The sequence below is a fragment of the Hypomesus nipponensis genome, chromosome 25 (assembly GCF_054491055.1).
Source record: "Hypomesus nipponensis isolate SF chromosome 25, ASM5449105v1, whole genome shotgun sequence".
Lineage (NCBI taxonomy): Eukaryota > Metazoa > Chordata > Actinopteri > Osmeriformes > Osmeridae > Hypomesus > Hypomesus nipponensis.
Window position 1 is genome coordinate 7,663,440 of NC_140385.1, and position 24,721 is coordinate 7,688,160.

Here is a 24,721-nt window from a genome sequence, read left to right on the forward strand (position 1 = left end):
TCGAGCTGAGCGCAACCTAGTTTGCCTTGACCAAGATACGCCTTCAATTTGTGTTAGCCTTCCTATTGGCAGCAGGTAACTTAGCCTTTATAGTCATCTTTGCCAAAGGACTATTTTTGTGTCAATCTACCGTGTGAATTGTAAACTCAGTCCTTCGATGTATAAAAACCGTACTGTAAGACTAGTTAAAAAACTGTCGTTTGCAATGCCAAAACTATATTTATGAGACAATAAATAAAAAAAGAAGGCATGGATTGGGCAGCACTTCTGCAATAATATTTCACAATAAGTAAACGGTGCTAGTGTTCATTTTGAACACAAGCAGATCTGTAAGATCATTTGACAGACCACCTACTGTAAGCATTGCATAGGCCTATATCAGTTACAGCTTAAGGGGTGCATTTATGATTTTTCTTATTTCAGCATTAGTGTTGTCAATGCATACAATTCTGACATTGAGTAGTTTCTATGAAGTATAAGTATTGAATCATCTCAAATAAATTAATAATCAATTCAAAAATTGACTACTAGGATTATGATTTCCCTACAATTTCCTGAAAAAGAAAAAAACATGCTGAAGAAAAGCATTTAATTTTCTTTATTCAGGGTAGAACATATCCTTGTGTACTTATGTCACAGGATGCCAGATAATATTATACATTATTTTTCAAACAAATTATGGAGATCTGTGGAAGAGGCAAATGTTATCAATTATAAAGGTTAGCTTATACACACACATACTGGAATATTAAGATCTTGAACTTATTTGTGTTTGTTTACAGAACGTTTCTTAACTTGATGGGCCCTGATATTGAGAACAGGTCCTACACACACCACACACGTTGACAGAGGTGTCTCATGAGGTGACATGGATGTAGCTGCTTTAGAAGATACTAACATACCGCATGTCTTCCATTGACAGAACACTAGCATAGTAGGCCTATTCAGACCCTCTGGAAATGCTTTCCTTACATACCTTCAGAGAAAGACATGCCATCACATTTACAGTTGTAGTGTTGTGCGTTCACAGCCCATGGCCATTAATAAATATTTTTATTTTTTTATTTGTCTTACAACATAAATGCTCCTAGAACAATACATGTTTAAATACATTGTGTGCACCGTATTGACGATGTCTGTGCAAACTCTTGATAACATGTACATTTGAAAATGGAAAATCCTCTCTTTGTCCAATGAAAACAACAGGAAGTTCCCAGTCCTCAGATAGTCATCAGACCAAAGTACGATACCTCATAACAGAGCTTGTGTGAAGCCAGCAGGTTCTCTGTCACTCTAGAGTAAAGAAGCGATACACAGCACTCAAGATGAGCTACACAGGTCAGTCAAAACTTTCCACTTTATGTCTTTTTGTATGTGATGATTTTGTCTTGACTGTGAGATACTGGTTTGTAGATTTCTGTGTTAATAAAATAGTATTTCTGGACAGAAATTACATTATACATTAACAGTAAATTGTAAATATACCACTGAAAACAAAGTAGATTCATAATTACTGCAAGTACTGTCACTTTTGCTATGGATATTTATGAAGATGATAGCAATGATGATTGTTTGTGTCATTACTAGTGTTAGTAGTTGCATGTGTACGTATGAAGATGCAGTGGATTTGTTGAAAAATTCAGTTTTTAAAAGAGACACTGTTCGGTTAGCTACATCGTGTATGGTGGTAAGATCCTGTATGTAGACCTCATTGAACCTCCATATTTGTCCAGCTGAGGAGCTTCTGATCATCTACGAGGCAGAAGCAGAACAGTGGGCTACGTACCTGCGCTCCATCTTCACTGGTCCCATCCAGGAGGGTGGGATCTGCTGCTACGACATTGGTGCCGTGTCGAACCGGCGGGTGGACTTCCTGTGTTTAGTCGGGTACAAATGCAAGCTCCTGATCCTGTCTAAGGGGATGCTGGAGAATATGTGCCGTCTTCGCCGGTTCCTCCTGGCCCGCCTTCTCTGTCCAGCAGCGAGCGTCGTGGTGCTCCTTTGTGGAGTGGACAGCCTGACTCCTCTCCTTGAGTTGGTGCCCCTGAAGGGGGGCGAGTGCCTGCAGATCTCCAGTGAGCAGGATGTACAGGAGTACCTGTCGGCTGTGACAGAAATCGTGTACAGAGGTATGCAACGACTCAAGAGTTGTCATGATGTAATTCATATTGATCGTCTGACATGGTACCTAAAACCATGAAAAGCATATTAGCTGTTGGGCAAATGTGCTTAGGGTTTGGTTATATAAATATATATCAAAACAGGACTTTTAGTCTTGTGGACCTGATAATGACTTATGTAAAAAATTAAATAAAACTCAGACTGTAAAGATTTGCGTGATTGAGAGAACCAGAGCATCTCCTCAGCTGGAGCCCAATCTCATGCAAATTGTCTCCATTTCCTCTTTCGTCTGTATTGGAACATTGTCCGTGTTCATGCAAATCTACATCGGCCTTGCGTCTTTGCACCGTGACAACACACGCAAGCAGTTCCCAGGACAACGCCATCTTTTCAAATAAGTTCTAGGCCCCCCAAAAAAGTCTAGGCCAATTCAGCACATCAGAAGAGCCATTAAATGTCTGTCTGTACAGGTTCTCCATCTCCAGAAGTGAATCCCAGTCCTGCCACGCCTGGGAGATTCCCTGGACCAGAACCAACTCTGAGAAGGCAGTCCAGCAAAGCTCCCACTGTCACAAACCACATTGTGGTCGTGCCTTCCAGAGTCGCCTGTGGGGTGAGTCCCCAACCTAACAAAGCCTCTACAGTGTGTCACACAGGCTTGTTTACTTTCGAGTAAACTTTTAACCAAGCCTGTCGGATGAGAAGACATTCTCATTTGCACTGCGAGTTTGGGAAAGAGAAGCAAGTCAATGTAATCACTCCTCCATTCAGAAGCCTTCTGATCCTGAGTGTGGGTTTGAATGGTGGTGGGTGGGTATGAAAATGTGGGCAGTTGATACCAGAGACTGCCTAAGGATGACATATTACCAGCTTTTCTTATCAGACCTGGGATTTCAAGCAACAACATTCTCATCATTTCAAAAATAAACTGTTTCATATTTCCTGTTTAATATTAAATCCTTACCGGATTTCTGTCCAGTGTCCTTTGCTGACTAGAATGATCCATGTTGACTCCAGGGCCCCGGAGAGGTGTTCATTCTCTTAAAAGACAGCGTACTCAATAACGATGTTGAGGTGGAGTTCCTGGGAAGGAGTAGAAGAGTGACAGTCAAAGCTGTGCTGTGGAATGATCTGACCCTCTGTGTGATGGCAGCAGGTCAGGACAGCTGGATGACATTTCACAGGAACAGAAGCAGAATGGGCACTAAGCACAAGACAACAGTTGAAGTTTCGTTCATATAGAATAGTCATGGAATGTAACTTGTCTGTTTCAGACTTCCCTGTAGGGTGTGTTGACATAACTGTGTATTGTGGCACATTGGCAATTGGCAAGACTCATTTGCAGTACTACAACACTATGGAGGAGATAGGTCACCTTCTCGCAAAGGTGGCAGACCCTGTTGATTTCATGTGCCAGGTAGGTACGTCTGCTGACTGCATTCATGTATATGCTGTTTATTGGCTACATTATTATTAGAAAAATGGTGCTTGTCAATGTTGCCCACTGACAACAATAATCTGACAATGACAGTCATTATTGATTGGTGATTACTGCGTCTTGAGTGAAAGGTAATGTTTAGCACTGGATGTTGAGGTTTATGGAAGCCCGAGAGCAGCTCACGCTGTGGGAGCATCAGGAAGTAGGGTGGCAGCACCAGGAAGTCGGGTGGCAGAATCAGGAAGTAGGGTGGGAGCACCAGGAAGTAGGGTGGGAGCACCAGGAAGTAGAGTGGCAGCGCCAGGAAGTAAGGTGGCAGTGCCAGGAAGTAGGGTGGCAGCACGTCTGCTCTCGTCGTCAGAGAGAAGGGAGCAAAATCTCACTTGAAAATCTTAAAATGTGTCATGTTCTCAGGCACTACAGGTGTCCTCAGTAGAGATGCTGGATCAGAGGCTGTCTTCCATCTTGGTGGAACGCATGCCTTCCAGAGGCTTCCAGGGCTTGCAGCCTGATGGCACATCTGAGACAGGTAACAGGTTTCAAACATTACTGTGAGAAACGTGTCGAATTCTTGCTGTGACTGTGATTCACTTCAAAACATGGACCGTCTTTTGTGTCCTCTTACTGGCTTAGAGAAAACAAGGAAACAAAAATGTGACTCAATATTTTTCCATAATAGAAACACACCAAGAAATACCTTCACTCCTCCACTTTGCTGCAAAAAATGGATTCAAGGATGTGTGCAGTGTACTGCTGCAGTGCCCTGGGGCAAAGACTGCTTTGCACACTCCTAACTCTCATGGTCAGACACCGCTTGAGCTTGCCCAAAGTGAAGGTCACGCTGAACTGCACATTCTTTTGAAGGAAACACTAGTAAGTCTCTGCACCTGTCCACCAATCATGTAAGACAGTCTTATTTTACCTCCAGTAAGTTTAGTTAAGTCCCAGCTCAAACGCGAGCAATCTATGAAAAGGTTACAATTATTGACTGGTGCATGGTGCAGGAAATATCCTTCTCTACATGCATACAGTACTCTACCGAGTGTAAGGACAGTTCTAATCTACTTTGGATCTTTGATGTTTGAAGTCAATTCCATCACAAAATCTCTGGCAGACCAGGCTTTAAATGAATTGTTTAGTTTAGAGAGTTTCTTTCCGGTCTGTCATTGCAGAATCTCTTCACGGGCGAAGACAATGAAGAGTCCGGTGTGTATGAGCACATGCAGAGGAGGACAGCAAGTGAGTGGAGAATGGAGACGAGATGCTGGTGACTTTGTACTTGACTTCAGTTCATTTGAATACTGTGCCCGGCCTCCATCGAATTACTGTAAAAACAGAAATCAGGCTGCATAAATGTATACATTGCCATGTGTGAAATCCGTCCAACACAGGAGCCCAACGTGAGGAACCAAGCGACCTGGAGGAAGATGAGGAGGACCCATACGCTCTGCTCGGGGTAAATGACGAAGAGTATGATACAATCTTGGCCCCGAGCCACAACATGGTCATTGCCAACCGCCCACCTGCACCCACACCCCGTCCTGAGACCACCCCAACCAAGGAGGACCTGACTCCCTTCATCGCTCAAGGTAAGTCACGCCAGATTGACAATCGTGAATTGTGCATTTTAATGACTGTGTTTTTTTGTTGACATCCCAATCATGAATTGTTTGTTGGGTTTGCAGTTTTCCAGAAGAAGATGTCACAGAGTGACTCTGAAACTCTGTATTCGTACCCCAAAAAGCAGGGTGAGAGCTGGGAAAAACACACCGCGCCGATTCACATAGAAAAACACGTTCGAGAAAGATGAGACCAAAATTCAAAGCCTTCAATAAGTGGGGTTTATTGTGTTTGACAAAATATAACTCCTCGTGGTTTGTAAACTTCTTAAGCTGCCAACATGTCTTTCATTGCTGAGGATGATTCCACTGCCTTGTCAGGGTTAGCCGAACAGCCGGCGATGTTCTGATATTTTTGAGCTCAGGACTGGAGTGGTTGAAGTAATCAATTATTGCAATAATCTTTTATTAGGTCGAATTACAAAAAAACAACACTGCACATGTTTATGCATTATTGTGTCCGACAGATACGCCTTGGCTTATTATATTAAGCCAATAGCAAAATGTACCAATCGTCAAACAAACACAGCTTGTTGGCCGTTTCCATGGCAGTACGCATCCAGCCAGCCACTTCATTTCTATTGTTCCAGTCAACCCATGTACTTTGACACCCCTGGTTTACAGTTTCTTTTTATCCATGTGTAGCACAAGGGGAAGACAACATTTCCTGTACATATGACACATTTGTGCCAAGTCACCCACCAGGCCTGGAGCAACTCATAGAGCTGCAGGAGAAGGTCAAGCGAGGTTCACTAAGTATGGATGAGGCTCTTGAGCAATTCAGTGACTGGCAGCGAGTTCAAAAGGGCATGGATGCTATTCAGCAGGTATATGAGGAATAATTGTACAAAATGTGTGTCATTAAAACCTTCTCTTGCAGGCTTGACATCAAAGCATGGATCCAAAATAGAAAGATGATCTTCGTTGTTGCCGTGGCTGTCTTGAAATGACAGAACTGGATCTGTCAATGTCTGTACAGAGATAGCTTTGTAGTCTTTGTTAAAATAAAAATCCTCAGCTTTAAGATTTAACACATTGCATTTCTAAAACGCAACGATGCTCTCAAAAAGTTGACATTTTCTATGAAGCAATGCTACTTTTTAATCTCGTCATTAAAAGCATTTTGTGCCATGGTGGACCATTTTATAATTAGGCTGTGCAACCACATTCATCCCGCAGCAGAAACTCCGTCAGCTCAGAGCGAGCATCATCAACAACAGAGAAGACGACCAGAGTATCTATGGTAACTAAATATTCATGCAATGCATTCAAAAACACAAAAGTTATGTGTTGTTATAAATGATCCAGGAACTAGAATAAAAAGTCTTATGGATTGATAAGAGTTGCTTTTAAAAGTCATGCCACATTCTTTGACAAATAATGCATACCTGGTACTTAAAAAAAATATATATATATGTTTTTTTCTCTCCAGATAAAATCAGCATTATTCATCATACACCAGGTAATTTTTTGAATCCTTTCTATTCCTGAAGACTTGTGATTTGATGCCTTTATCCATAGGCTTCAAACACTACCAGGGACTTATTCTCACGGCTACGAGCTTCACTGACTTTCTGATTATTATCTACTTGCATGAAGGCAGATATGTGATTTGTGACATGGTTGTTGACTTTTTGTTGAGTTAAGATGTGAAGGAATGTCAACGAGGAAGCCAGCCCGTGGAAACTGAATTTTACAGCAAGCCGCTTAAAGGACAAAATGTATGTGTTTTCATCAAATGCAGTTTCATGATTTTACAAAACTTTAAGCAATAAACTGAACATGTACAAGTGAGAAAATTCATTCAGTCATATCTAACGCTACATCTTGTAAATTGTTTTCTTTCTCAGTCAAATTTCTTGTGGAAAGCAGATAAACGGTGATGGTAAGTGATTATCTATATTACACATCAGGGCCCCACCCCTGCTCTGGAGGTCAACCGTTCTGTAGGCTTTCATTCAACCCTAAACCACCCAATTATAATTAGCTGGTTGACAAGCTGAATCTTGTTTGTTACAGATGGGAGTGTAAACTATTAGGAAGTTCACCAGCAGCAAGGGATGGATTGCCCTGATCTACATAATATACACATGCTGTATGATAGATGATATATGTCACACTCATCCAGCTCACCAGAGCTGAATGCTGGCACTTTAAATCTGCATTTATTTTAGTACAGGTCAATGAGTGGGTTTTTGAGTGTTTTTGTTTTTTCCCAACACAGACCACACACAAGAGAATACACTCAAAGGCCACACACAAGAGACTGCGTAGGTGTTATATATTTCTTGACTGCTGGCTGTTAACCAAAGAGCATCTAGGGGATTTAAAGACTTACTCTTGTCTACTCTACTGCTCTCAACATTCATGACAGCTTGTAGGTTTCCCTCATGTCCACAGTATTACACAGTACAGAGGTGTCTCTGTTTCAAAACTTGGTCTTCTCCAGGTAGCCTGAGGCAAGAAAAGCCAGAACACCTGGTAACCAAATCTCTTCAAATGTTTAGATTTTGTTGGGATGTACCTCTTTTTTTGTTCTTGACAGTACTTACGCCAGTTTTAACCCCTCATAATGATGCAGGAGTGCGTGATCATCTATTTTTATAAAATCTTCATTGTTGAATTAATAAAACTCAATGCTCGCTTTGCAATGGGTGAGGTCTTATAGGCAAATGTTTGGCAAGACTAAGAGGGCAGCGCAGCATATTGCAGGAATATTTCCTCATCATTTGCATCTGCTCTCCCAACTGTTTTAATGGTAGATTTGCATTCTCAAGGAGGCCCCCTCTATGTGTTATGTTGTCCTCTATTTTGTTCTTCTGTGTCTCTCATTCGACCTGCCAGGGTCACATACTGCATGTAAATCCTACCTGCTCCATAGGCTCTCCCAGAACATTACTCAGTACCAGGAACTCCTGGAGCTGTCAAAGTGACAGAGTGTGTTCCCTGGTGATGGGTATTAGGTGGCTGTGGTCTACTGCTAGGGCTGTCCGAAACACATTAGTGCTGGTGTGTTCTGTTTTCACTGTAGCACGTGTGTCACCTTTCCTTTACTGGGTAGTCAGGGGTTGATGCCCTGAGTCTGATAGCCCTTATAGAGCTTGGACGAGGACCACAAACACAGGCAACGGTGCACTCTGCTCGTCCCTTGTGTTATGGAGCGTAGCTATGCTTGGTTTGGTACCTGGTTGTCCCTATGGCCAAGGGAGCTGGTTCTAGCATAGCATTGCCAGGCAATCAAATTTCCCTTAAGCAAATGCAATGGTTAGGTTACGAGGGGTGGGTCAAAAATAAGTTACCAGGCTTTGTTACCAAGGCAACACTGGTATACCACTGCCATTCATAGAACTGGAGTTACATAACTGACGTTAGTGTGCATAACATCATTAGTCATTCAGGTGGTTCATTACTGTATGCTTCAACAAACATCATCAAAAAATATCAACTCTAATTCTAAATTTACCGTCCTCATCTTTTCGCATAAACATAGACAACATTACTGGTCTGCGGTATCTGCCTCAGAATCATACTGTACCAACATTGCATGGCCATACACTAACTAGTGTTTTCCACTTCCAGGATATGCCGTCAAACAAGATTGAAAGACCGTGATGACCGTTTGCTGATTGGTTTACTATATCAGTTATGTTTGTGTGGCATTTTACTATTAAATACATTTACTGCACATGTTCTCTTTTTTAAGCACATTATACATTTTTGTATACTCTTAAACATGATTAATAAATGTAGTTTATAGACTTTTCAATTCACTTTTATTTTCCTTCCCATATCAATGCAAATCCAGTTTGTATTTCACGATCAATAGGTTTAGTTAATATCCGTTGTGGCAGGAATCATTTCTATTTCTATACTCAAGGGGGAGCTGTGAGTCTAAATATCCCAGCCAGTTCACATAAAGCCTTTGTAGGGAGACAAAATTCAGCTCTTACAAATTCATTTTACTCATGTTACTGTTTTTCAGGTTTTAATGTGTCCTTTAGGAATAGGCTAACTGTCACCGATGACAAATATTTGGTACATTATATTTAAATTCTCAAATCTGTTGAGATAAAAAACTGAAATGGTTTTCTAATAAATGCGGATGATTCATTCACATTATTTGACTATTTCGTATTTCTATAGTTTCACTGAAACTTTGGATTCCTGAGCACCAGGATCCTCTCGTTCTCCTTATCCCTCACTTTCCAAACATCTAAAACATTGGTGGCTTTTTAACTGTTTTAAAGAATAGCTTATTAAACCATTACTATATTTTTTGTGACGTCTAACCTCATGGAGCATTATGCATAGTCTGTGTGTTTTGTACCTGAATAAAATTCACAGTACAGTGACAGTATGGGATTTGGGATTAAAATACATAATTACTATTACTGTTGTGGCTGTGGGTCTCTTCTGGATATATTTGTATATAAGGTACATGATTCTCTGCTCCTATCCTGTAATATAGTTATCTTGTTGTTTATTGGTAAGTAGTCACTGCAAAAACATAGGTCGTCCAAAAACATTAAAGGTTGAACAAAGTAGCCATTCAAGGTTAAAAAAATGTTGGTGGCCACTAACATTGAACTGTATGTGTGTCTTAAATGGAACCACACCTGATTTTCTATCATAGCAACACCGAAGTGGCTCAATCTGATGAAATGAAAGTGAATGAGAAATAATAACCCAAGCTGAACCTGTCTAAAATAACTGACAACTTCACTGTGAAGAACATGTATGTCTTTCCATCTGAGTGTCCTTGTACAGTAGACAGGAAAACGGCGGCTGAAAATGGTCAAATCAAAGTGGAAACTGTTTAAAACCGTCAAGACAAATGCTAGCTGGCCATTCATTCATCTGTGCTATGAAAACCAGATGGAGCAGGCTTCTCGCTGGGCGCGGTTGCCTGTCTGAATACCAAAGATGAAAGTTAAGGACTGGAAGCAGGTTGCACCAAACCAAGCCAGATCTGATCAACAACTGCACAGAGATTAAATCAAAGTGTTGAAGCATGTGGCAGGAGACATCTGCTGTTTCAGCGACAAGAAACCTCTGAAAATCCCAGGCACTGAGAGGAGAAGCTGGGTGAACGCCAGACAGTTATCACAAGGAAACGTCCTACCAAGTCTGAGTCTGAGGATTCAGTGACAAAATGCGATATATTCAGTTGAATGCAGGATTTTTTTTTTAAGTAATTGAACAAAAGTAAATTACAAATGCAAACTGCGGATGTGGTAAAACATTTCACAGTACAGATTTTTTGTAACAGGAATGTAGAATTGTCTCAGTAAAGCTTGTGTAGTCTCGATGCTTTTTAGGTGCAGTTATATGGGCATACAGTGAAGCCCTCTGACATTACTTGTAAAAAGGACAAATCAAATTTGATTTGCAGATAGGTAGATGCTCAACAGACTAAATACAGTAGCTGTTTTTATTTGACTAGGATGGAGATTGCTGCAACTGGAGAAAAGAAAAGAAACCCATGGCTGAGGTGAGGCCCCCAGCGGTGGCCCAGTGTTCAACTCAGCCATGCGTAGAAACGGAATGCTTCACAGGCCTTATCATCCGCCGAGGGAACCAAGACCCTGAGCGACAGTTGGAGGGCCCAAATTTGCTGAAGCGAAATGTGTAAAAATAGAGACAAGTTGAGACCGTCTTCCTCCTCGTAGTTCATGATTTCGGATAAGCGTTAGGAACTGTCAGCATTGGTACAACACAGTCATGTAAAATGCCTACATAATCCAACCAAACACTAACAAGGCAGTCACTTAACAAGGTAGCCTATTTCAAAGACTACCTGATTGTGTGGAACTTTTCTTTGTTGCTGCCTCCATTAGCCCGCTCTGGACCTTTGTTTCTGTCTTTATCTGTCAGTAGCGCTCTGATACTGGAGACATACTGCTTGCATCCTGAATATAGTTGTCTTTCAATGCTGAATTAACACCTTTTTAGCATTAACGTGAGTGTTTTATTTAAATGTTTGTACATACATAAAGTAGCCTATACATTTTGATTGTCATAGTAAATAATGTTATAGTAAATATTAAGACTGTAAGTGTATCTACAAATGTTCAGTTGTTAAATAGTCTATCTGCTTTTCCATTGATGTTGTGTTTCATTTGACTTCCTGCTGAGCCAGTGTGTGACTCAGATACCCTAATCTCTACATGCCAGCTTTCTCAATGTCATCTGCCAGTGAGCTGCAACCAGGCACCCACCGTGGTGTTGGCACCACAAGCCAGCGCCATCCAGCTTGTATGTACTAATGCCCACTGTTGCTAGGCTACAGCAGGAGGAATCCAATTTAGGTGGCTTCCACAGCTGTGCTATACTATTGTGCATTGGGGGCCATCTGTGGCATGGTTCCCAGCACCCACCTGGACATGATAGAACTCAAGCAGGCAGCCTAGGAGAGCTGGATGTGTTTGATGGCCATTACAACATAATGAAGGAGCTTTGGTGGCAATCATTTTCTTTGTAATGAATAAACACTGCTGGATTGGCACAATCTTGCTTCAAGTCAGTACTAAATATCAAAAGGTGACATTTGTGTTAGACTGTGTCATTTTTAAATATTAAATCCAACAATCAATAAACACATAGTAATAATAATAATAATACGTTTGTAGAAATTGTTGTAGGCTTTTGGACACACTATATTTGAAAGCAACTATGATTTTGAATTAGCATGACTTATTGTTTGTTAAGTGTAAAACCAACAGAACATAGTCAAACATACAGAAGGAATGGCATTTTCAAAATTATTAATATTTTTAAGAATAACATAATTTATATTTTTAAGAATAAAAGTATCTTTCTTTGTAACCTTTCACATATGGACAGATGCCTGATGCCTGATGCCATTCTGGGCAAGTAAAAGATAATTCATGATTAAAATCTCTAATTTCTCATTTTAATAATGCGCAGGAACCTAATCACTTGATCACGTCAAGGCTGGGGGTTCTGTCCTGCTGGTGGCTCTGCTGGAGCCCAAAGTGCTCCAAAACAACCTGACCATCCTGACAATCTGCCCGATGAACCTCACAGCACTATCACCTCTCTCTCTTTCATCTCTTTAGGTTCATACACCCCTGTCTACTCTCTTCTCTAATCTTATAATGAAGATTATATTACATTATAGTTGTTCTGTGTTGAGGAACCTCAACAATCGCTCTGCATTCTTGCTGAGAAGCCACTTTGAGTCGCTGGCTTTCAAGGCCCCCCCATCCTCTCCAATCCCTTTGCTGGTTCCTGGTTCCCAATTCTCCTTGTCAATCGAGACCACATTTATTTGAGGCGTTGCTGTTTAAACACACTCAGGTTTCGCAGATAAGCTGTTTATGCACATAACCTTCCCCCAGTGAGACTAGGCTCATTGAACTACGTGTCTACGATGTTGTTTTAGTCTCTGACAATGGACATGATCCAGTCGTCTTTGTGCTTATTGTTTGTGGCCGTGTAGCTCTGCATCACGTCGCTGTGGCCTGTGGGAACAGCAAGTGCTGCAAGGATCTCACCCTCTCTTTCTCTCACCCTCATCGGCCTTCTGTGAACACTCATATTAATGAGCGGAGGACTGAGGCCGCGCGTGATTGTTCCTTGAGATGTTGCCGAGAGGCACGTTGGTGCACAATGCAGGAGCTTCTCATCCATTCCCTCTCATTGATTGTGCACAGATCCGCGGCAACAAAGGCATCATTAGAGGGGCTTTCATCCCCACCAGGCTTCTGCTAATTATGAAAAGGGGCCCAGTAATAATTGAAGGGGCCATCCTTGTAGATTGACGCAGACGAGAAGTTTACACATTTAGAGCTGCTACACTCAGCCCATCTGCCTCAGTCTCGAACCACCTGCCTGAGGATCTGACTAACCCGGGTCGCCACCAGGACGGAACCATTACAGAGAAGAAAGACAGAAAGGAAAACATATGGATTAATCCAGTCAATAATGACGGCTACGTTGTTGTGGCACTCAAAAGCTTTTACCAGCTACCTGGCTCGGCTTAATTAAACCACTCTGAGTAAATCTATTTTCAATAGCTGCCATTCAAGACTTATGTTTTTAAGTGTAATTCAAAAAACTTGTTTACGTACACATATACCTCTTTGTGCGTGGGTTTATCTATGTTATTGATTAAGAATCAATTACATGATTTAGAGGTTGAGTATTTATAATATAAGATGCTTCATTTTTGTCATTTTTCAGTGTGAGCCAGGTTTGGTTTGCTTTATTTTGGTTTCATAACAGCCACACCACCATACCAAACATCTGTTACATGAACATGCAACAAATAAACAACACTCTTTTTGCTTTTAGCAACTTGCAAAATGTTGTGTCAAGCTACAAAGTACCTGTGCTTTATAATTTAGTAAAAATCCTGTGGATGGCTAGACTTTCCACCTGTAGAGGGCACTGTTAATTTCAAAATTGGCACGCAAGTTCACTCTTTTTTAATAAACTCAAAATCTAATTTGACACATCTAGCATAAACCCTGATCCTTCTGACTCCACAGCGGCAGTGATTAGGTAGTGTTATCCTCTCCAGTCTGAGGAAGATATCTCTGGGATTTGCTTCAGTCTGGGAGCCAGGCTGCAGCTGCATGCTGCCTTCACTAGCTTGGAGGCTCAGAGCCCTCAGTAGACCCCTGAACAACACTGGTGCTTGATGTGACATCTATCCTATCCTCTCTGGGGGAGAAAAAAGGCACTTAGAGCTTGAGAGGTTTATGCCTCTTGTCATCAACTGCTAAACCGTGATGTTGATTGTGCTTGGTGGATCACAACATGGTGCCTGGTGCATACTGTTCTTTGGTGTTGTGGACATTATTTTTTATTAAATTTATAACAGCTTAATATAGTTACTGAAGGTAACGTCTCAATCAGCTATAAAGGAATTTGTGATAAACGTTTACAGTAAATACAGCAATGCCAATTGAACTTTTTGACCTTACCTTCGTCTATACTGAAGAGCTTGATGAATGGCAGTTGGAGAAGTAGGAAAGAAGCAGGTCAACAGGCCTTTCCCTGCAGCAGGCCCTCTCTGCTAATGACGTCCATGATTACAATCCTGTGGGCTCTCTCATACAAGCTAACCAATGATTACACCTAGAGGGGGGAAAGAGCTGGGGAAGAGTGGTTTGAGAGGCGCCCAATATTGGAGGCAGGTGCGGCTTGCAAATCAAGCCTCATTAGCTGCACCTTCTGCTGGGGTACACCATGGGCAGATGGAATCTCGCCCTCACATGTTCCCTCACATCAGATGGCGGAGGGAGAGTAGTAAGGGGGCGGGTGCTACGCTCACCCTCTGTCAGCGTTATCCTGTCTCCAAAGGAACAAATTCCTCTGAAAAGCAGATCTCGGGTCAAAGTACTTTTCCCATTCGAGGGATGAAGAAGTAGCTTATTCCCAATCAGCTGTGAGGGCAACATCTGTGTACGTGCTTCATGCTTTTGACCTGGCTGGTGGTCACGGTGCCATGCAGAGAAGGACCAAGGCCTCCCCATTGTCTCTGTCTTGTTCTTCCATACAAGCTGACATAATGCCTTTTCTTGTCGATCCACAAAGTCAAGTCAGGAGATCCTACAACTTATTGAGGAAGTGATTTGTTAGTGGTTGGAAGTTGGCCACGCAATCATCACCTATTTGACATTGGAAATGTCTGTCCTGTAATAAGGGGTGTGACGTTGTCCAAGTGGCTCTACTGGTGTACAACACCTTCCCAGCAGTGGGGTTAGGGTGGCACAAAGGCCTCATTGTCTGCAGCCACATAACACAAGCAATGCTGCTCATTGCCAGCCTAAATATCCATACCAAACTAATTATAATAGGACCCCTTGACAATAATATCACAATACAGGCTGTATGAAATGTGCACCTGCGATTCACACTAGTTTTTTTGAAAAATTGAGGATTAATACCATAATCATGTCAATTATAGAAACAGTCCTGGTTTTATCCAAACACGGTGGAGGTACTATACTAAATCAGATGCATTTAGTTGCATGGAGTGTGTCTTTCAGTACACAAACCTCATCTTTTTTTGCTTTCTCAGAGTTGGTTAACATAAGCATGTGCATTCTGAAGTCTTAAAGTTGAGCATAGCAAAAACTGCAAATTCTGAAAATAATGTACTCTATACCAGTGGTATTCAATCCTGGTCCTCAGGGCCCACTATTCTGTAGGCTTTAGCTGTTTCCCTGCTCCAACACACCTGATTCAAATGAATGGTCGTTATCAGGCTTCTGCAGAGCTTGACGACAACCCATTCATATGAGTCAGGTGTGTTGGAATAGGGAAACATCAAGAACATATGGGGCAGGTGGTCCTGAGGACCAGGGTTGAGAAAAGTATTGGCAATGGTTGATCATTCAGTCCAGTTTTTACATTGCTTCATTCTGTCAGAATGAGATGCCTCTGGGTGTGGTTTTGGTGATATATGTAGTTTCAATGTGATTTGGAAGGGTAAAAGCTGAATGTTATGTTACATTAAGTTGTTTTAGCTTTTTGTTATGGTTTGATGATAACATATGGAACAATGCTTTTTTTGCTGTCACGAAAAGAAGAGGAAGCCTATGCACAGCTAACATATTATATCTGAAGATAATTGATGAAATATCAAAACCGTTTGTTTTGATATTGTTTTTTTAGTAACCTGTGCCATTGTGGTCTTGTTTTTAGGGCGCAAGAGTGAGCTAAAGTAAAAAATGTCAGTTGGGCTGAGTATGTTCTCTGCATCTCCTCTCATATTTCAGCTAAACGTTCCCCACTGGGGCCTAGGAATGCATCTCGTACCATAAATCACGGTCTTGATAGGAACTTGGCTTGGTGAACGCAGCACAGGGCTGTAATACAGCAGAGATATTCTGAGGTGAACATGGCCACCATGCAAATGAAGGTAAAGAAGGTCTGTTAAAGATACCAGAGCCAGAGATTGGATGATGCTGAAAGGACAATTCACAAAAGCTGTGATTTAATAGAAAACATTTATAGTTTTATATCATTACTGTCGACAGAGTAGAAAAAATAAGATCTCCAATGAGACTACATTCACTTTAGCAGTGTGTTATTGTGGTATAACATGTCATGGCGTAATTATAACTTGTTGTACGCCTAATAACTTGCATAGGTTCTCTAAGACAGTAAAAACAGAAGTTCTAAGTTCAGCAAGATAACGTGGAAGGTGTAATACATAGGTTTCTATATGTTATGTCATGAAGGTGTTATACATAGGTTTCTAAATGTGGTTATGAAGGTGTCATGGCTGTTTATGATGACTCCCTTCAAAGTACATGCAGTTTGTTGGCACAAAAAAGACCCCATTCAAAAATGTTTAGCATAGCTCATTTTATTGTTTAAACAGTTTTGCATAGGAAATATATCCACTTCCAGTAATTGACTGCAGTAAAAACAGCTGCTAGCAGTATAGGCTGGATATAACAGTAACAATCACGAAAATGTTGAGCCTTTATTTACACTGATTCTAATCTTGTGGCATTTTTAGCCCCTGCACCAAATGTAACCGGCTTGAAGGCTTTGACTACAGCATATGTTTCTAAATCAATTAAAAGAAAGGATAACAGCCTTCACTATACAGTTCTCAATGGATCCCTGTGGCTCCTAAACTGTAAATAAAAAGATATAAACAAACGTCTCTAAACGTACATTCAGATACATACATAGACCTTTGCACACGTTTGCTGATAAACTACAATCACTACGGAGACTGATTACATACTGTGTTGTTATGCTGGTGTTGTTGTTGTTGATGTTGTTCTGGTTATTCACTAAGACGTGATTTACCTTTACTGGGCACAACGTTTGCCCAGAAGAAGTAAAAGTGCCACAAGACTCAATACAAAACAAACCTGCAAGTCGTTGAGCATTCTTTTTATAATAACAATACCTGTTACTACTGTTCTTACTAAATGTAGTCTTGAAAATTCAAAGAAATACACTTTTGATCAAATCTACACATTTGTCCCTCATAGAACAAGTATGACATGTGTGCACTCTGACTAAGAGCTCTAGAATGGACAAAGCACAAACAAACATTCTTAAGAAAACACATTTCAACCCAAACAAGAAAAATAACAAAGAATCAAACCCTAAAGAAGATCAGAGACTAGGAAGAGGTTGTCTGTCACATTCTGTTTTGTTGTTATTCTTTTGCCTGGGATGAAAGTCCCACTATTTACAAGACACTCCCTAAAATAGTGAGCTCAAGTAGGCACTGTATACATATATTTTTGTCTTATTTTGGGGAATAATATGTAAAATGCTGGTTTTTTTGTAGTTGTTTACAACAACCTGATATATACTGTATGTATTGCTTGTGTAAATCTAAAACTCCCGAAAAGCGAATATGTTTGTCTTTTTTCTCCAACCTACACATCGCTAAACATTCCGGAAAAAAAGGATGCTGAACACTGCCTTTTGCAATGCAGTTGTACAGTATAGTTACATAAAACGCCTATGTAATAACATGCTATTCAGTTGAGTGGTGTAGGTTATTAAATGTGGAACAAGGTGTTATTGGGTGTTTATATTAGTACGGTTTTGGCTTATCCCATATCCACTAACTCCTGATGAGCCAACCACTTCACCTTGTTCCACTTGTGTAATAACCTAAAATGGTCAAACACAATTAAGTAGCAGGTTTGACTAAAATGTTAGAAACACAAGATTTACTATGTAGTTACTAATGAATGAATATCAACGTAAATGAAAGTGTTATCAGAAGAGCCACACAGATATTGCATGAGTGCCACAGGTTCTCCTTGCATATGAAGATTTTTGTTGGTGTCTTCACTGACAACAAGTCTATACTGTAAATGTATGTAATTCAACAAAAAGTGTTTTACCCAAGTACAAACCGTAAAATAAATGAGATCTTTAAAAAGAAACAATCTCCTCCAAAATATATGTAACACAAACTGATAGAACAGAAAGCTAGAACACTGGAACCTAGCTTCAGGGCTAAATTAAGAGAATTGCAACAGCTTGATCTGTCTGAATTCAGGCACGCTTATTATGTATTCTACTGGAACTGTAAGGTTCAGAGGGTCCCTGTAAGGGGCTCCCATCTCCTAGTACCCACACCAAGCATATTATTTCTCCTTGCCATAGAAGCCTCCCGTAGAAAGTATATGGCAGATTTTATTCAACAGAGGCTCTGTCTGGCAGACAAGTGAACTAGGTTGTGGAAAGTGCAGAATCAGTGACACCTCTGGGTCACTGAGAAACCAAGTGTGGAATGCCCTCCTTAGCTCAGTGTTTGAGGATTTTGTACCTAAAATCCTTTTGAGCTGAATCACTAGCGCTCAGTTACACTAGCAATCCAATCTCAAATCTAAACATTGTGCAATGGGTAGCGCCATTGTAGCGATTGTTTTTACTCAAATCTGAACTCCACACATCCTTACTCTGGACGACTTTGTCAGTTAACAATACGTCTACATGCATAGTAGAATGTAGATTACCCTGGTTAACCCCATAACTCCACATGGATATCCCTTACTGTCTAGTCTAGCACACAATCAAACCTATCTTGGACATACATTTTAGATTTTGAAAATCTTGAATCACATTTCACTCTCTATGATTACCAAAAATTCTTATAGTCATGAAATGTTTACAAACTGTAAGTTTAAGTGCTAAATACAATTTTACAAGCATTACCCTTCATTATTATGTTTCATATTGGCTGCTCTGTATAGGATACTTCCACTTAGTACAGAGAAAATTATGATGGAAAATGTATTAAATACTTTGACTCTATTGTTTTGGGGATACCTGGAGAGTTGTAACTCAAATCTAGGTTCCAAAAGAAAATTGTGTTTTATCTTTAAATGGAGCTTATATGTTTCCCAATACGTAAAGTTTTACAAACAAGGGGTTTCAGAAAAAATTAAAGTAAAAAGTTTACAGTGTACAAACTCCTGTCCTAAGGCAGATTTTGTTTGAAAGACCCTCATCTTCGCTCATTGTTTAGTGTCAGAGTCATTCTATCTCTCTCATACATTCTTGCTTACAGAAAACGTTCACAATATCACAAACACTCACAACTCAAGAGCTGCCAATACAGATTTTAACCCCGATGACTCCAGCTTTCAATGCTGTCATGATATTCACCTTTATATACAGTAACCTCCCCAAAATATCAACACAACCACCACAACAACCCTGACACATTCAGTTGTACGCAGGGACAAAATGCTAATTTGTGGTGTCTCCAATCAACTAGAGGCGGCAAAGCACAAAAAACTAGCAAACAAATAAGAATACAATAAAACACAGAACAGTGCACATAGAACAGGGTGACTTTAAATGTTTGTTTTGTTTTTGTTATAACAGGCATCTTGGATGAAGGAGGAGAGATTAAGCTTGACTTGAGTTATTTAAACTTTCTGCTTTCTCAAAGCATACGAGGGTGTTTTAACTTTCACAAATGTTGGCATGGAGTGCAAAATGTATTATGTGCAATGCCGATTGGTGTCTGTTTTAGTCAGAAAAGTACTACTTTTTTAGTGCTATGTAGAAGTACTATGAATTGATTGAATATGGCCTTTGATTCATTTTATTTTTGTTTCTGTTCCTGGTAGATTATCTTGTTATATTTTAAACAAAATGTTTGAAGATGATTGCCTATATGCTACTTAAGTGCTATTAGTTTGTTCTAATGTAATTGTATTTTCATAGGCCTTTTGAGATTGCAGCCCGATCACATTTCAAATATCAAGCACATTCTCACAGAAGTTTTGCAGTTGGCAATACTGTTCAATGTCTACATCGCTGTACCAATGCAATTATGTTACATGTCAAAATTGTAATTAGGTTGAAGGTCTAGATCTCACGAACGTTGAATATCAACGAATGACTGGTATTCTCCAAGTAGGCAAAATGCATAAGGGAAATGGTCTGCATTTACAGGTGCACATGTACTACAGGTAGAGTTAAGGCTTGAGTTCACATGGCGAAGGTTGGGATTACAGACATGGCTTGAACATTTTAAATGCTGAGTTGCTATAAGGTTGCTCTTGTGTTGGTAGAGTCCCGATGAGAAAGTGAAGTTGCACTCATGCAGGAAAGCCACATTAACAGCAAGCTCTTCATACGCTCACCCTCCCCATCAACTTTCATGATTCCTGACTCGTATTATAGCAACAATGCTTGTAATTCAATATGGCATTAGGGTGTGACATTGATGTATTCCCATTTTACTGATTAGTTATATCTGAACATAATGCTGCATGAAGAAAGTAGATGTTCTCTGTGCAACATAACATACAAGGCTCCATTCTAAACCACTCAAAAAGGGAATGATGTCCCTGGAAGTGACAAAACTAGTGCATATATACATACAAATACAAATAATAAGTGGAGGCTTGCTGGAACCAAGCTTATTAAGAGGACTGGAACAGGTTTCATATGCTTATATTGATTGTAGCGCATATTCTACAGGTCACTTAATTTCAGATTTTTAAGGCATTTACTTGGGAATTGAATACAGTAGCTTAATATTGGATGGCACAGTATTGTGTGTTGGATTTATGCTCTGAGATTGCTGTATGCATTGGCAATCCAACATGGCTTTCCATAATTGCGGTTTTATTTCCTTTTGCAAGTGCAGTTGGGCAGTATGAAATTAGAATTTCTTATTAAGGTGAACATTTTCTTAGTAGAGGAAATGTATAAATGATTGTCACACTCAAGTCAAGCCCTCTCTCCTATGAAAATGAGGTCCTTCAATGTCACAAGCTAGCACCCTCAGTGGGAAGTTTTAAATGAAGATACCTGTGTCACAGTAGACAGAATGGTGACTTTGCAGTCTCACAAGACCCCTGGTGCAGTGTTTACAGACAGGGTGTAAGTATAGAAAAATGCCCCCGCACCCAACTAAGAATAAAAAAATACTCCATCACTCAGTACACAAAAGACCTTGTCGTATACTGCATAGAGAGCAGTCCCCACTTTGGTCAATAAAAAAAAAGAACACCATCAACAACATCATCATCATTAGCAACAACAACATCAACAAAATAAATGCATTACAACATGGTCTATCTCCAAACTAGCTCCTAATAATTGACAAATCTATAAGCACTACCTACATAGGCAAAACTTGGTATTGCATAATTTTCATAGATCTGAATCTCTCCCTCCTCAAACGTAACTGGAAGATAAAAAAAAAAGATGAAATAGAAAAACAAAAAATGGAAGGTTATTAGAAAATCCACCAAAATACTGAAAACATGATGTTGGTTGATTATAAACTTTAGAGCGGCGACTATACACAACCTTGATATGCAATGTAACTGTGAGATAAAGTAGTAAATTATGTTAAAAATCAACAACATCACGTTTCATTCAGAGTACAAAAAGTTCATATCATATTTTTTTTCTTCTGTAATGATAATAATTGCAGCAAAAACAAGAGTAGTGATGTTTCTATATTTAAAGGCAAGGCACGTAGTTGCAGATTATGTCATCGTGCAAATCAACAGTATTGGAGAGATTGTATTCTATTCATATTTCTGGTCTGAGAGGCGATGGCTATGGACCTGCCATGCACAATTCTAGATTTTAGGGGATGCCACCATAGGGGGCTATGACTTGAGTTATCAAGTAGCACAAATGCAAAATGGACATTCAGACTGCACCAAGTGAAGGTCTATATACAGTTGCTGTAGGGTAAATGTTCTGTAAATATTTCAACATATTGCCTTTCTTATATTCTTTATCATGAACATGATCTTAGTAAAGGTGGCCAAATGTATCTCTTCTCAATTTGTGAAAACGCATAAAAGAAAGTCATTTCTGTACACTTGTTTTCATTTTTCAACTTTTGTTCTGTAAATGTTCACAATAAATAGGAAAATCTCCCCATTAGGAGGAGTAGGGCTCAAAAGAAGTGCTGGTTTGTATTCAGTTCTGCCCAGGCAGCTCAATGCTCATCTTCTATCACATTTCAGCATTTTAGACTTTTTTTCTATATAAAAACAAAAAATGTTAATGAAAATCAATTAAAATGTTTTTTGAACATTTTACGTTTACTTATAAAATATTTATCCCCCTTCCTTTAGAGTCTTAGGGCTGACAGACTGATAGCTTCCCTTCAAAAATGTAATTGCACTTGCCTCTTTCGAGATATTAACTATTTCATCTTTTTAAATCCTTTTTTAAAGGAGACCCAAATTCTTGTGAAAAAAGGTCAAGGTTCCCTGACCTAAGGTAGTGTTTAAAAACTGCATCAAGTTCCTAACTTTTACTGTAGTTGTTTGTGGTAACCTTGGACATAGCAGTACAGGTTAAACGAGTTAAAAACATTTCAACACTTTTTTATCACAAACTGAAATTTAAGTGAAAACACAACAATGTATGATTTGCTCCTATAGATACAAAGTGAATTGTTTGCCAACGGCAGCAGATATTAAGATAGTTTAAGGTCAACCTTGACAAGTTTAGAACATTGACCAGGCAGCCATTGTGCAGATCAATTTACCTGCTTGTAAACCCCAAATCTTGTAACTACCAACATGAAAATGAAAATAACCATCACTACAGACTACTAGAGTGTCATGCAAAAACATTAAGGCATCTAAAAAATGTACAGGATACATCACAGTATTTGAATGGATCGAAAAGTTCTTCACACACAACATCTGACGGGCAGGGGGTTAAAGCAGACCTGAATAGGATGCTGACAAACCCACTGGAGTCTTCTTGGCCAGAGTCCCTCAGGGAAAGGGCTAGGTGGCCAAGGGAAGGGAGGGAAGATTGCGTGGCCTGCTGGTTTTGTACCCGGTGTGTTGCACCAGGTGGGGTTCTTCAGTTGCCTGTCTCAGCATGAAGAAGGGGTTCACCAATGATGTTTATGCTGTAGTTCTGGACATTTGTTGGAAGAATCGGAGTCCCGTTCGACACTTGAAATGGAACTAAGCTCGCCCAGGTACCAGGACTGTGGAGTGAGATAGAGAGAGTGAGACAGAGAGAGACAGAGAGAGAGACAGAGAGAGAGACCGAGAGAGAGTTATTTTAAACATCATAACATTCTCTATTAACCAATCCAAATATCACTGTATGACTCAGGCTAGGACAGTTAACCTACAACCAGTATTTTGGAAAGTATCTTGATATCTTGATTTCCCAACTTGTTATGCAAATTTTATTTCAAAGTCTTTCATTGACCATTAAGCCGTCACGAATAAACAAGCTGTATTTTGACACAGATCCCAAGGTAGGATCTAATTTTATAATAACACACACTCATTGGCATTTTATCAATAGGAGTTTTTCCTTGTCTTTTCTGAGGAGTTAGTTTTGTTGTCATTGTTGATATGTGGGTAACTATGAAGCCATGTGTCACTTTGGAATATCAGGAAGAACGGAATATAAACAAAACATGAATGGAAAAGAACAGATGACATACAGTGTTTGGATGAGAAAGAGTTAAACATCAAGGCAAGGCTTCGCAGGCTTTCTGGACAGGCTTCCTGCCAACGAGTCGTGTCCCTCATCTCTGCCTTTCTTCATCACAGACCGCCCCCCCCTCACTACCTCCTAAATTTCTCTATGCACCAGCTTCCCCTCTCTCTCTCTCTCTCTCTCTCTCTCTCTCTCTCTCTCTCTCTCTCTCTCTCTCTCTCTCTCTCTCTCTCTCTCTGCCACTGCATCACTACCCTGCTAAAAATCCTCTGACAGGAAATGAGAGATTACGTTTTTCCTACCTTGCTGAACAAAGAGCACGCTGAGCAGGCCAGCGCAGGATCCTTTTCCTTCTACGTTCTTTACCCGCTTTTTCCCCTTTCTTTCTCTCTCGCTCTCTCAATCTCTCTCTCCTATTAAACATTTTCTCAGGTGTACGGTAATTTACTTGACTCTACAGACTGGTAAATATGTTGCATGAATACTTTCCCTTCAAAAACATGTCAAATCAAGACCACATGAATACAGGTGGTTTTGGCACCAAACATCCAGAATCCTGATGCTCTCCCCCCAAGTAAACTCAAAACTTGCCTCCCTTGACCCCATCCAGCACCACATTCCCAAACCAAACTAATTATTGTCCCTAGGAGTTCAGCTCTGGTCTGCAGGCTGCTTCATTTAAGGATTAGCCTCCAAATTAGATTATCTAATGGCATCTCAATGGATTGCTGACCCATTTCCTGGCAAATGGCAACATGCAAGTCTGGCAGCCTTTTCATTTGGATCTTGATCGTAGACGAACATATGCGACTCACAGACACATTATTTATTGTTTGTGTATCTAAACATTTCAGATGTTAATACGATAAGTAAGCGCAGTGACTGAAGTGGATGTCGATTTTGTCTATGATTCTGATCTGAAGTCTTTCCCCGACTAAAATCAGCAGGAAAGCCTCTGGTTATCACCGCTGAAAGTGGAGCAGACACATGCAGACGGATATTAGGAAATACTCTGTTCCACCAAAATGTTTGGCGCTAAGTGTGCACCAAAATGCACGCATAGCGACTAAAGTATTACAGGATATAGCCACCAAGCATCCCTCATCTTTCCTCTGTAACA

The 24,721-nt window shown here is 40.2% G+C and overlaps 2 protein-coding genes and 1 long non-coding RNA gene across 10 annotated transcripts in view; 1 reads left to right on the top strand and 2 right to left on the bottom strand.

Annotated features, from left to right (window-relative positions):
• Window positions 1–1,153: 1,153 nt before the first annotated feature.
• LOC146222131 (B-cell scaffold protein with ankyrin repeats-like) lies at window positions 1,154–8,944 on the top strand. 2 transcript variants are annotated; one of them, XM_084690945.1, is made up of 17 exons: window positions 1,154–1,338; window positions 1,734–2,129; window positions 2,592–2,734; window positions 3,139–3,277; window positions 3,396–3,538; window positions 3,974–4,088; window positions 4,239–4,432; window positions 4,732–4,798; window positions 4,951–5,148; window positions 5,245–5,307; window positions 5,824–6,005; window positions 6,358–6,421; window positions 6,611–6,640; window positions 6,826–6,899; window positions 7,029–7,063; window positions 7,403–7,448; window positions 8,758–8,944. In XM_084690945.1, the coding sequence occupies exons 1-15, from the start codon at window positions 1,326–1,328 to the stop codon at window positions 7,059–7,061; spliced, it is 1,854 nt and encodes a 617-aa protein (XP_084547071.1). In that variant the 5' UTR covers window positions 1,154–1,325; the 3' UTR covers window positions 7,062–7,063; window positions 7,403–7,448; window positions 8,758–8,944. The 2 variants fall into 2 exon arrangements, with proteins under 2 accessions (XP_084547071.1, XP_084547072.1); XM_084690946.1 differs by lacking the exon at window positions 7,403–7,448.
• LOC146222132 (uncharacterized) lies at window positions 1,154–14,310 on the bottom strand. Its single transcript, XR_014746672.1, has 4 exons — window positions 14,130–14,310; window positions 3,086–3,204; window positions 1,787–2,105; window positions 1,154–1,293 (listed from the first exon to the last, which is right to left on the bottom strand). It is a non-coding gene; the product is annotated as an uncharacterized LOC146222132 (long non-coding RNA).
• Window positions 14,311–16,506: 2,196 nt separating this feature from the next.
• LOC146222133 (nuclear factor 1 B-type-like) overlaps window positions 16,507–24,721 on the bottom strand; it is a 56,281-nt gene continuing 48,066 nt past the window's right edge. For all 7 annotated transcript variants that reach the window (XM_084691180.1, XM_084691179.1, XM_084691181.1 and 4 more), the window contains one exon: window positions 16,507–23,134. In XM_084691180.1, coding sequence (XP_084547306.1) covers window positions 23,005–23,134 — 130 coding nt within the window. In that variant the 3' untranslated portion in view covers window positions 16,507–23,004. The remainder of the gene's footprint in view (window positions 23,135–24,721) is intronic.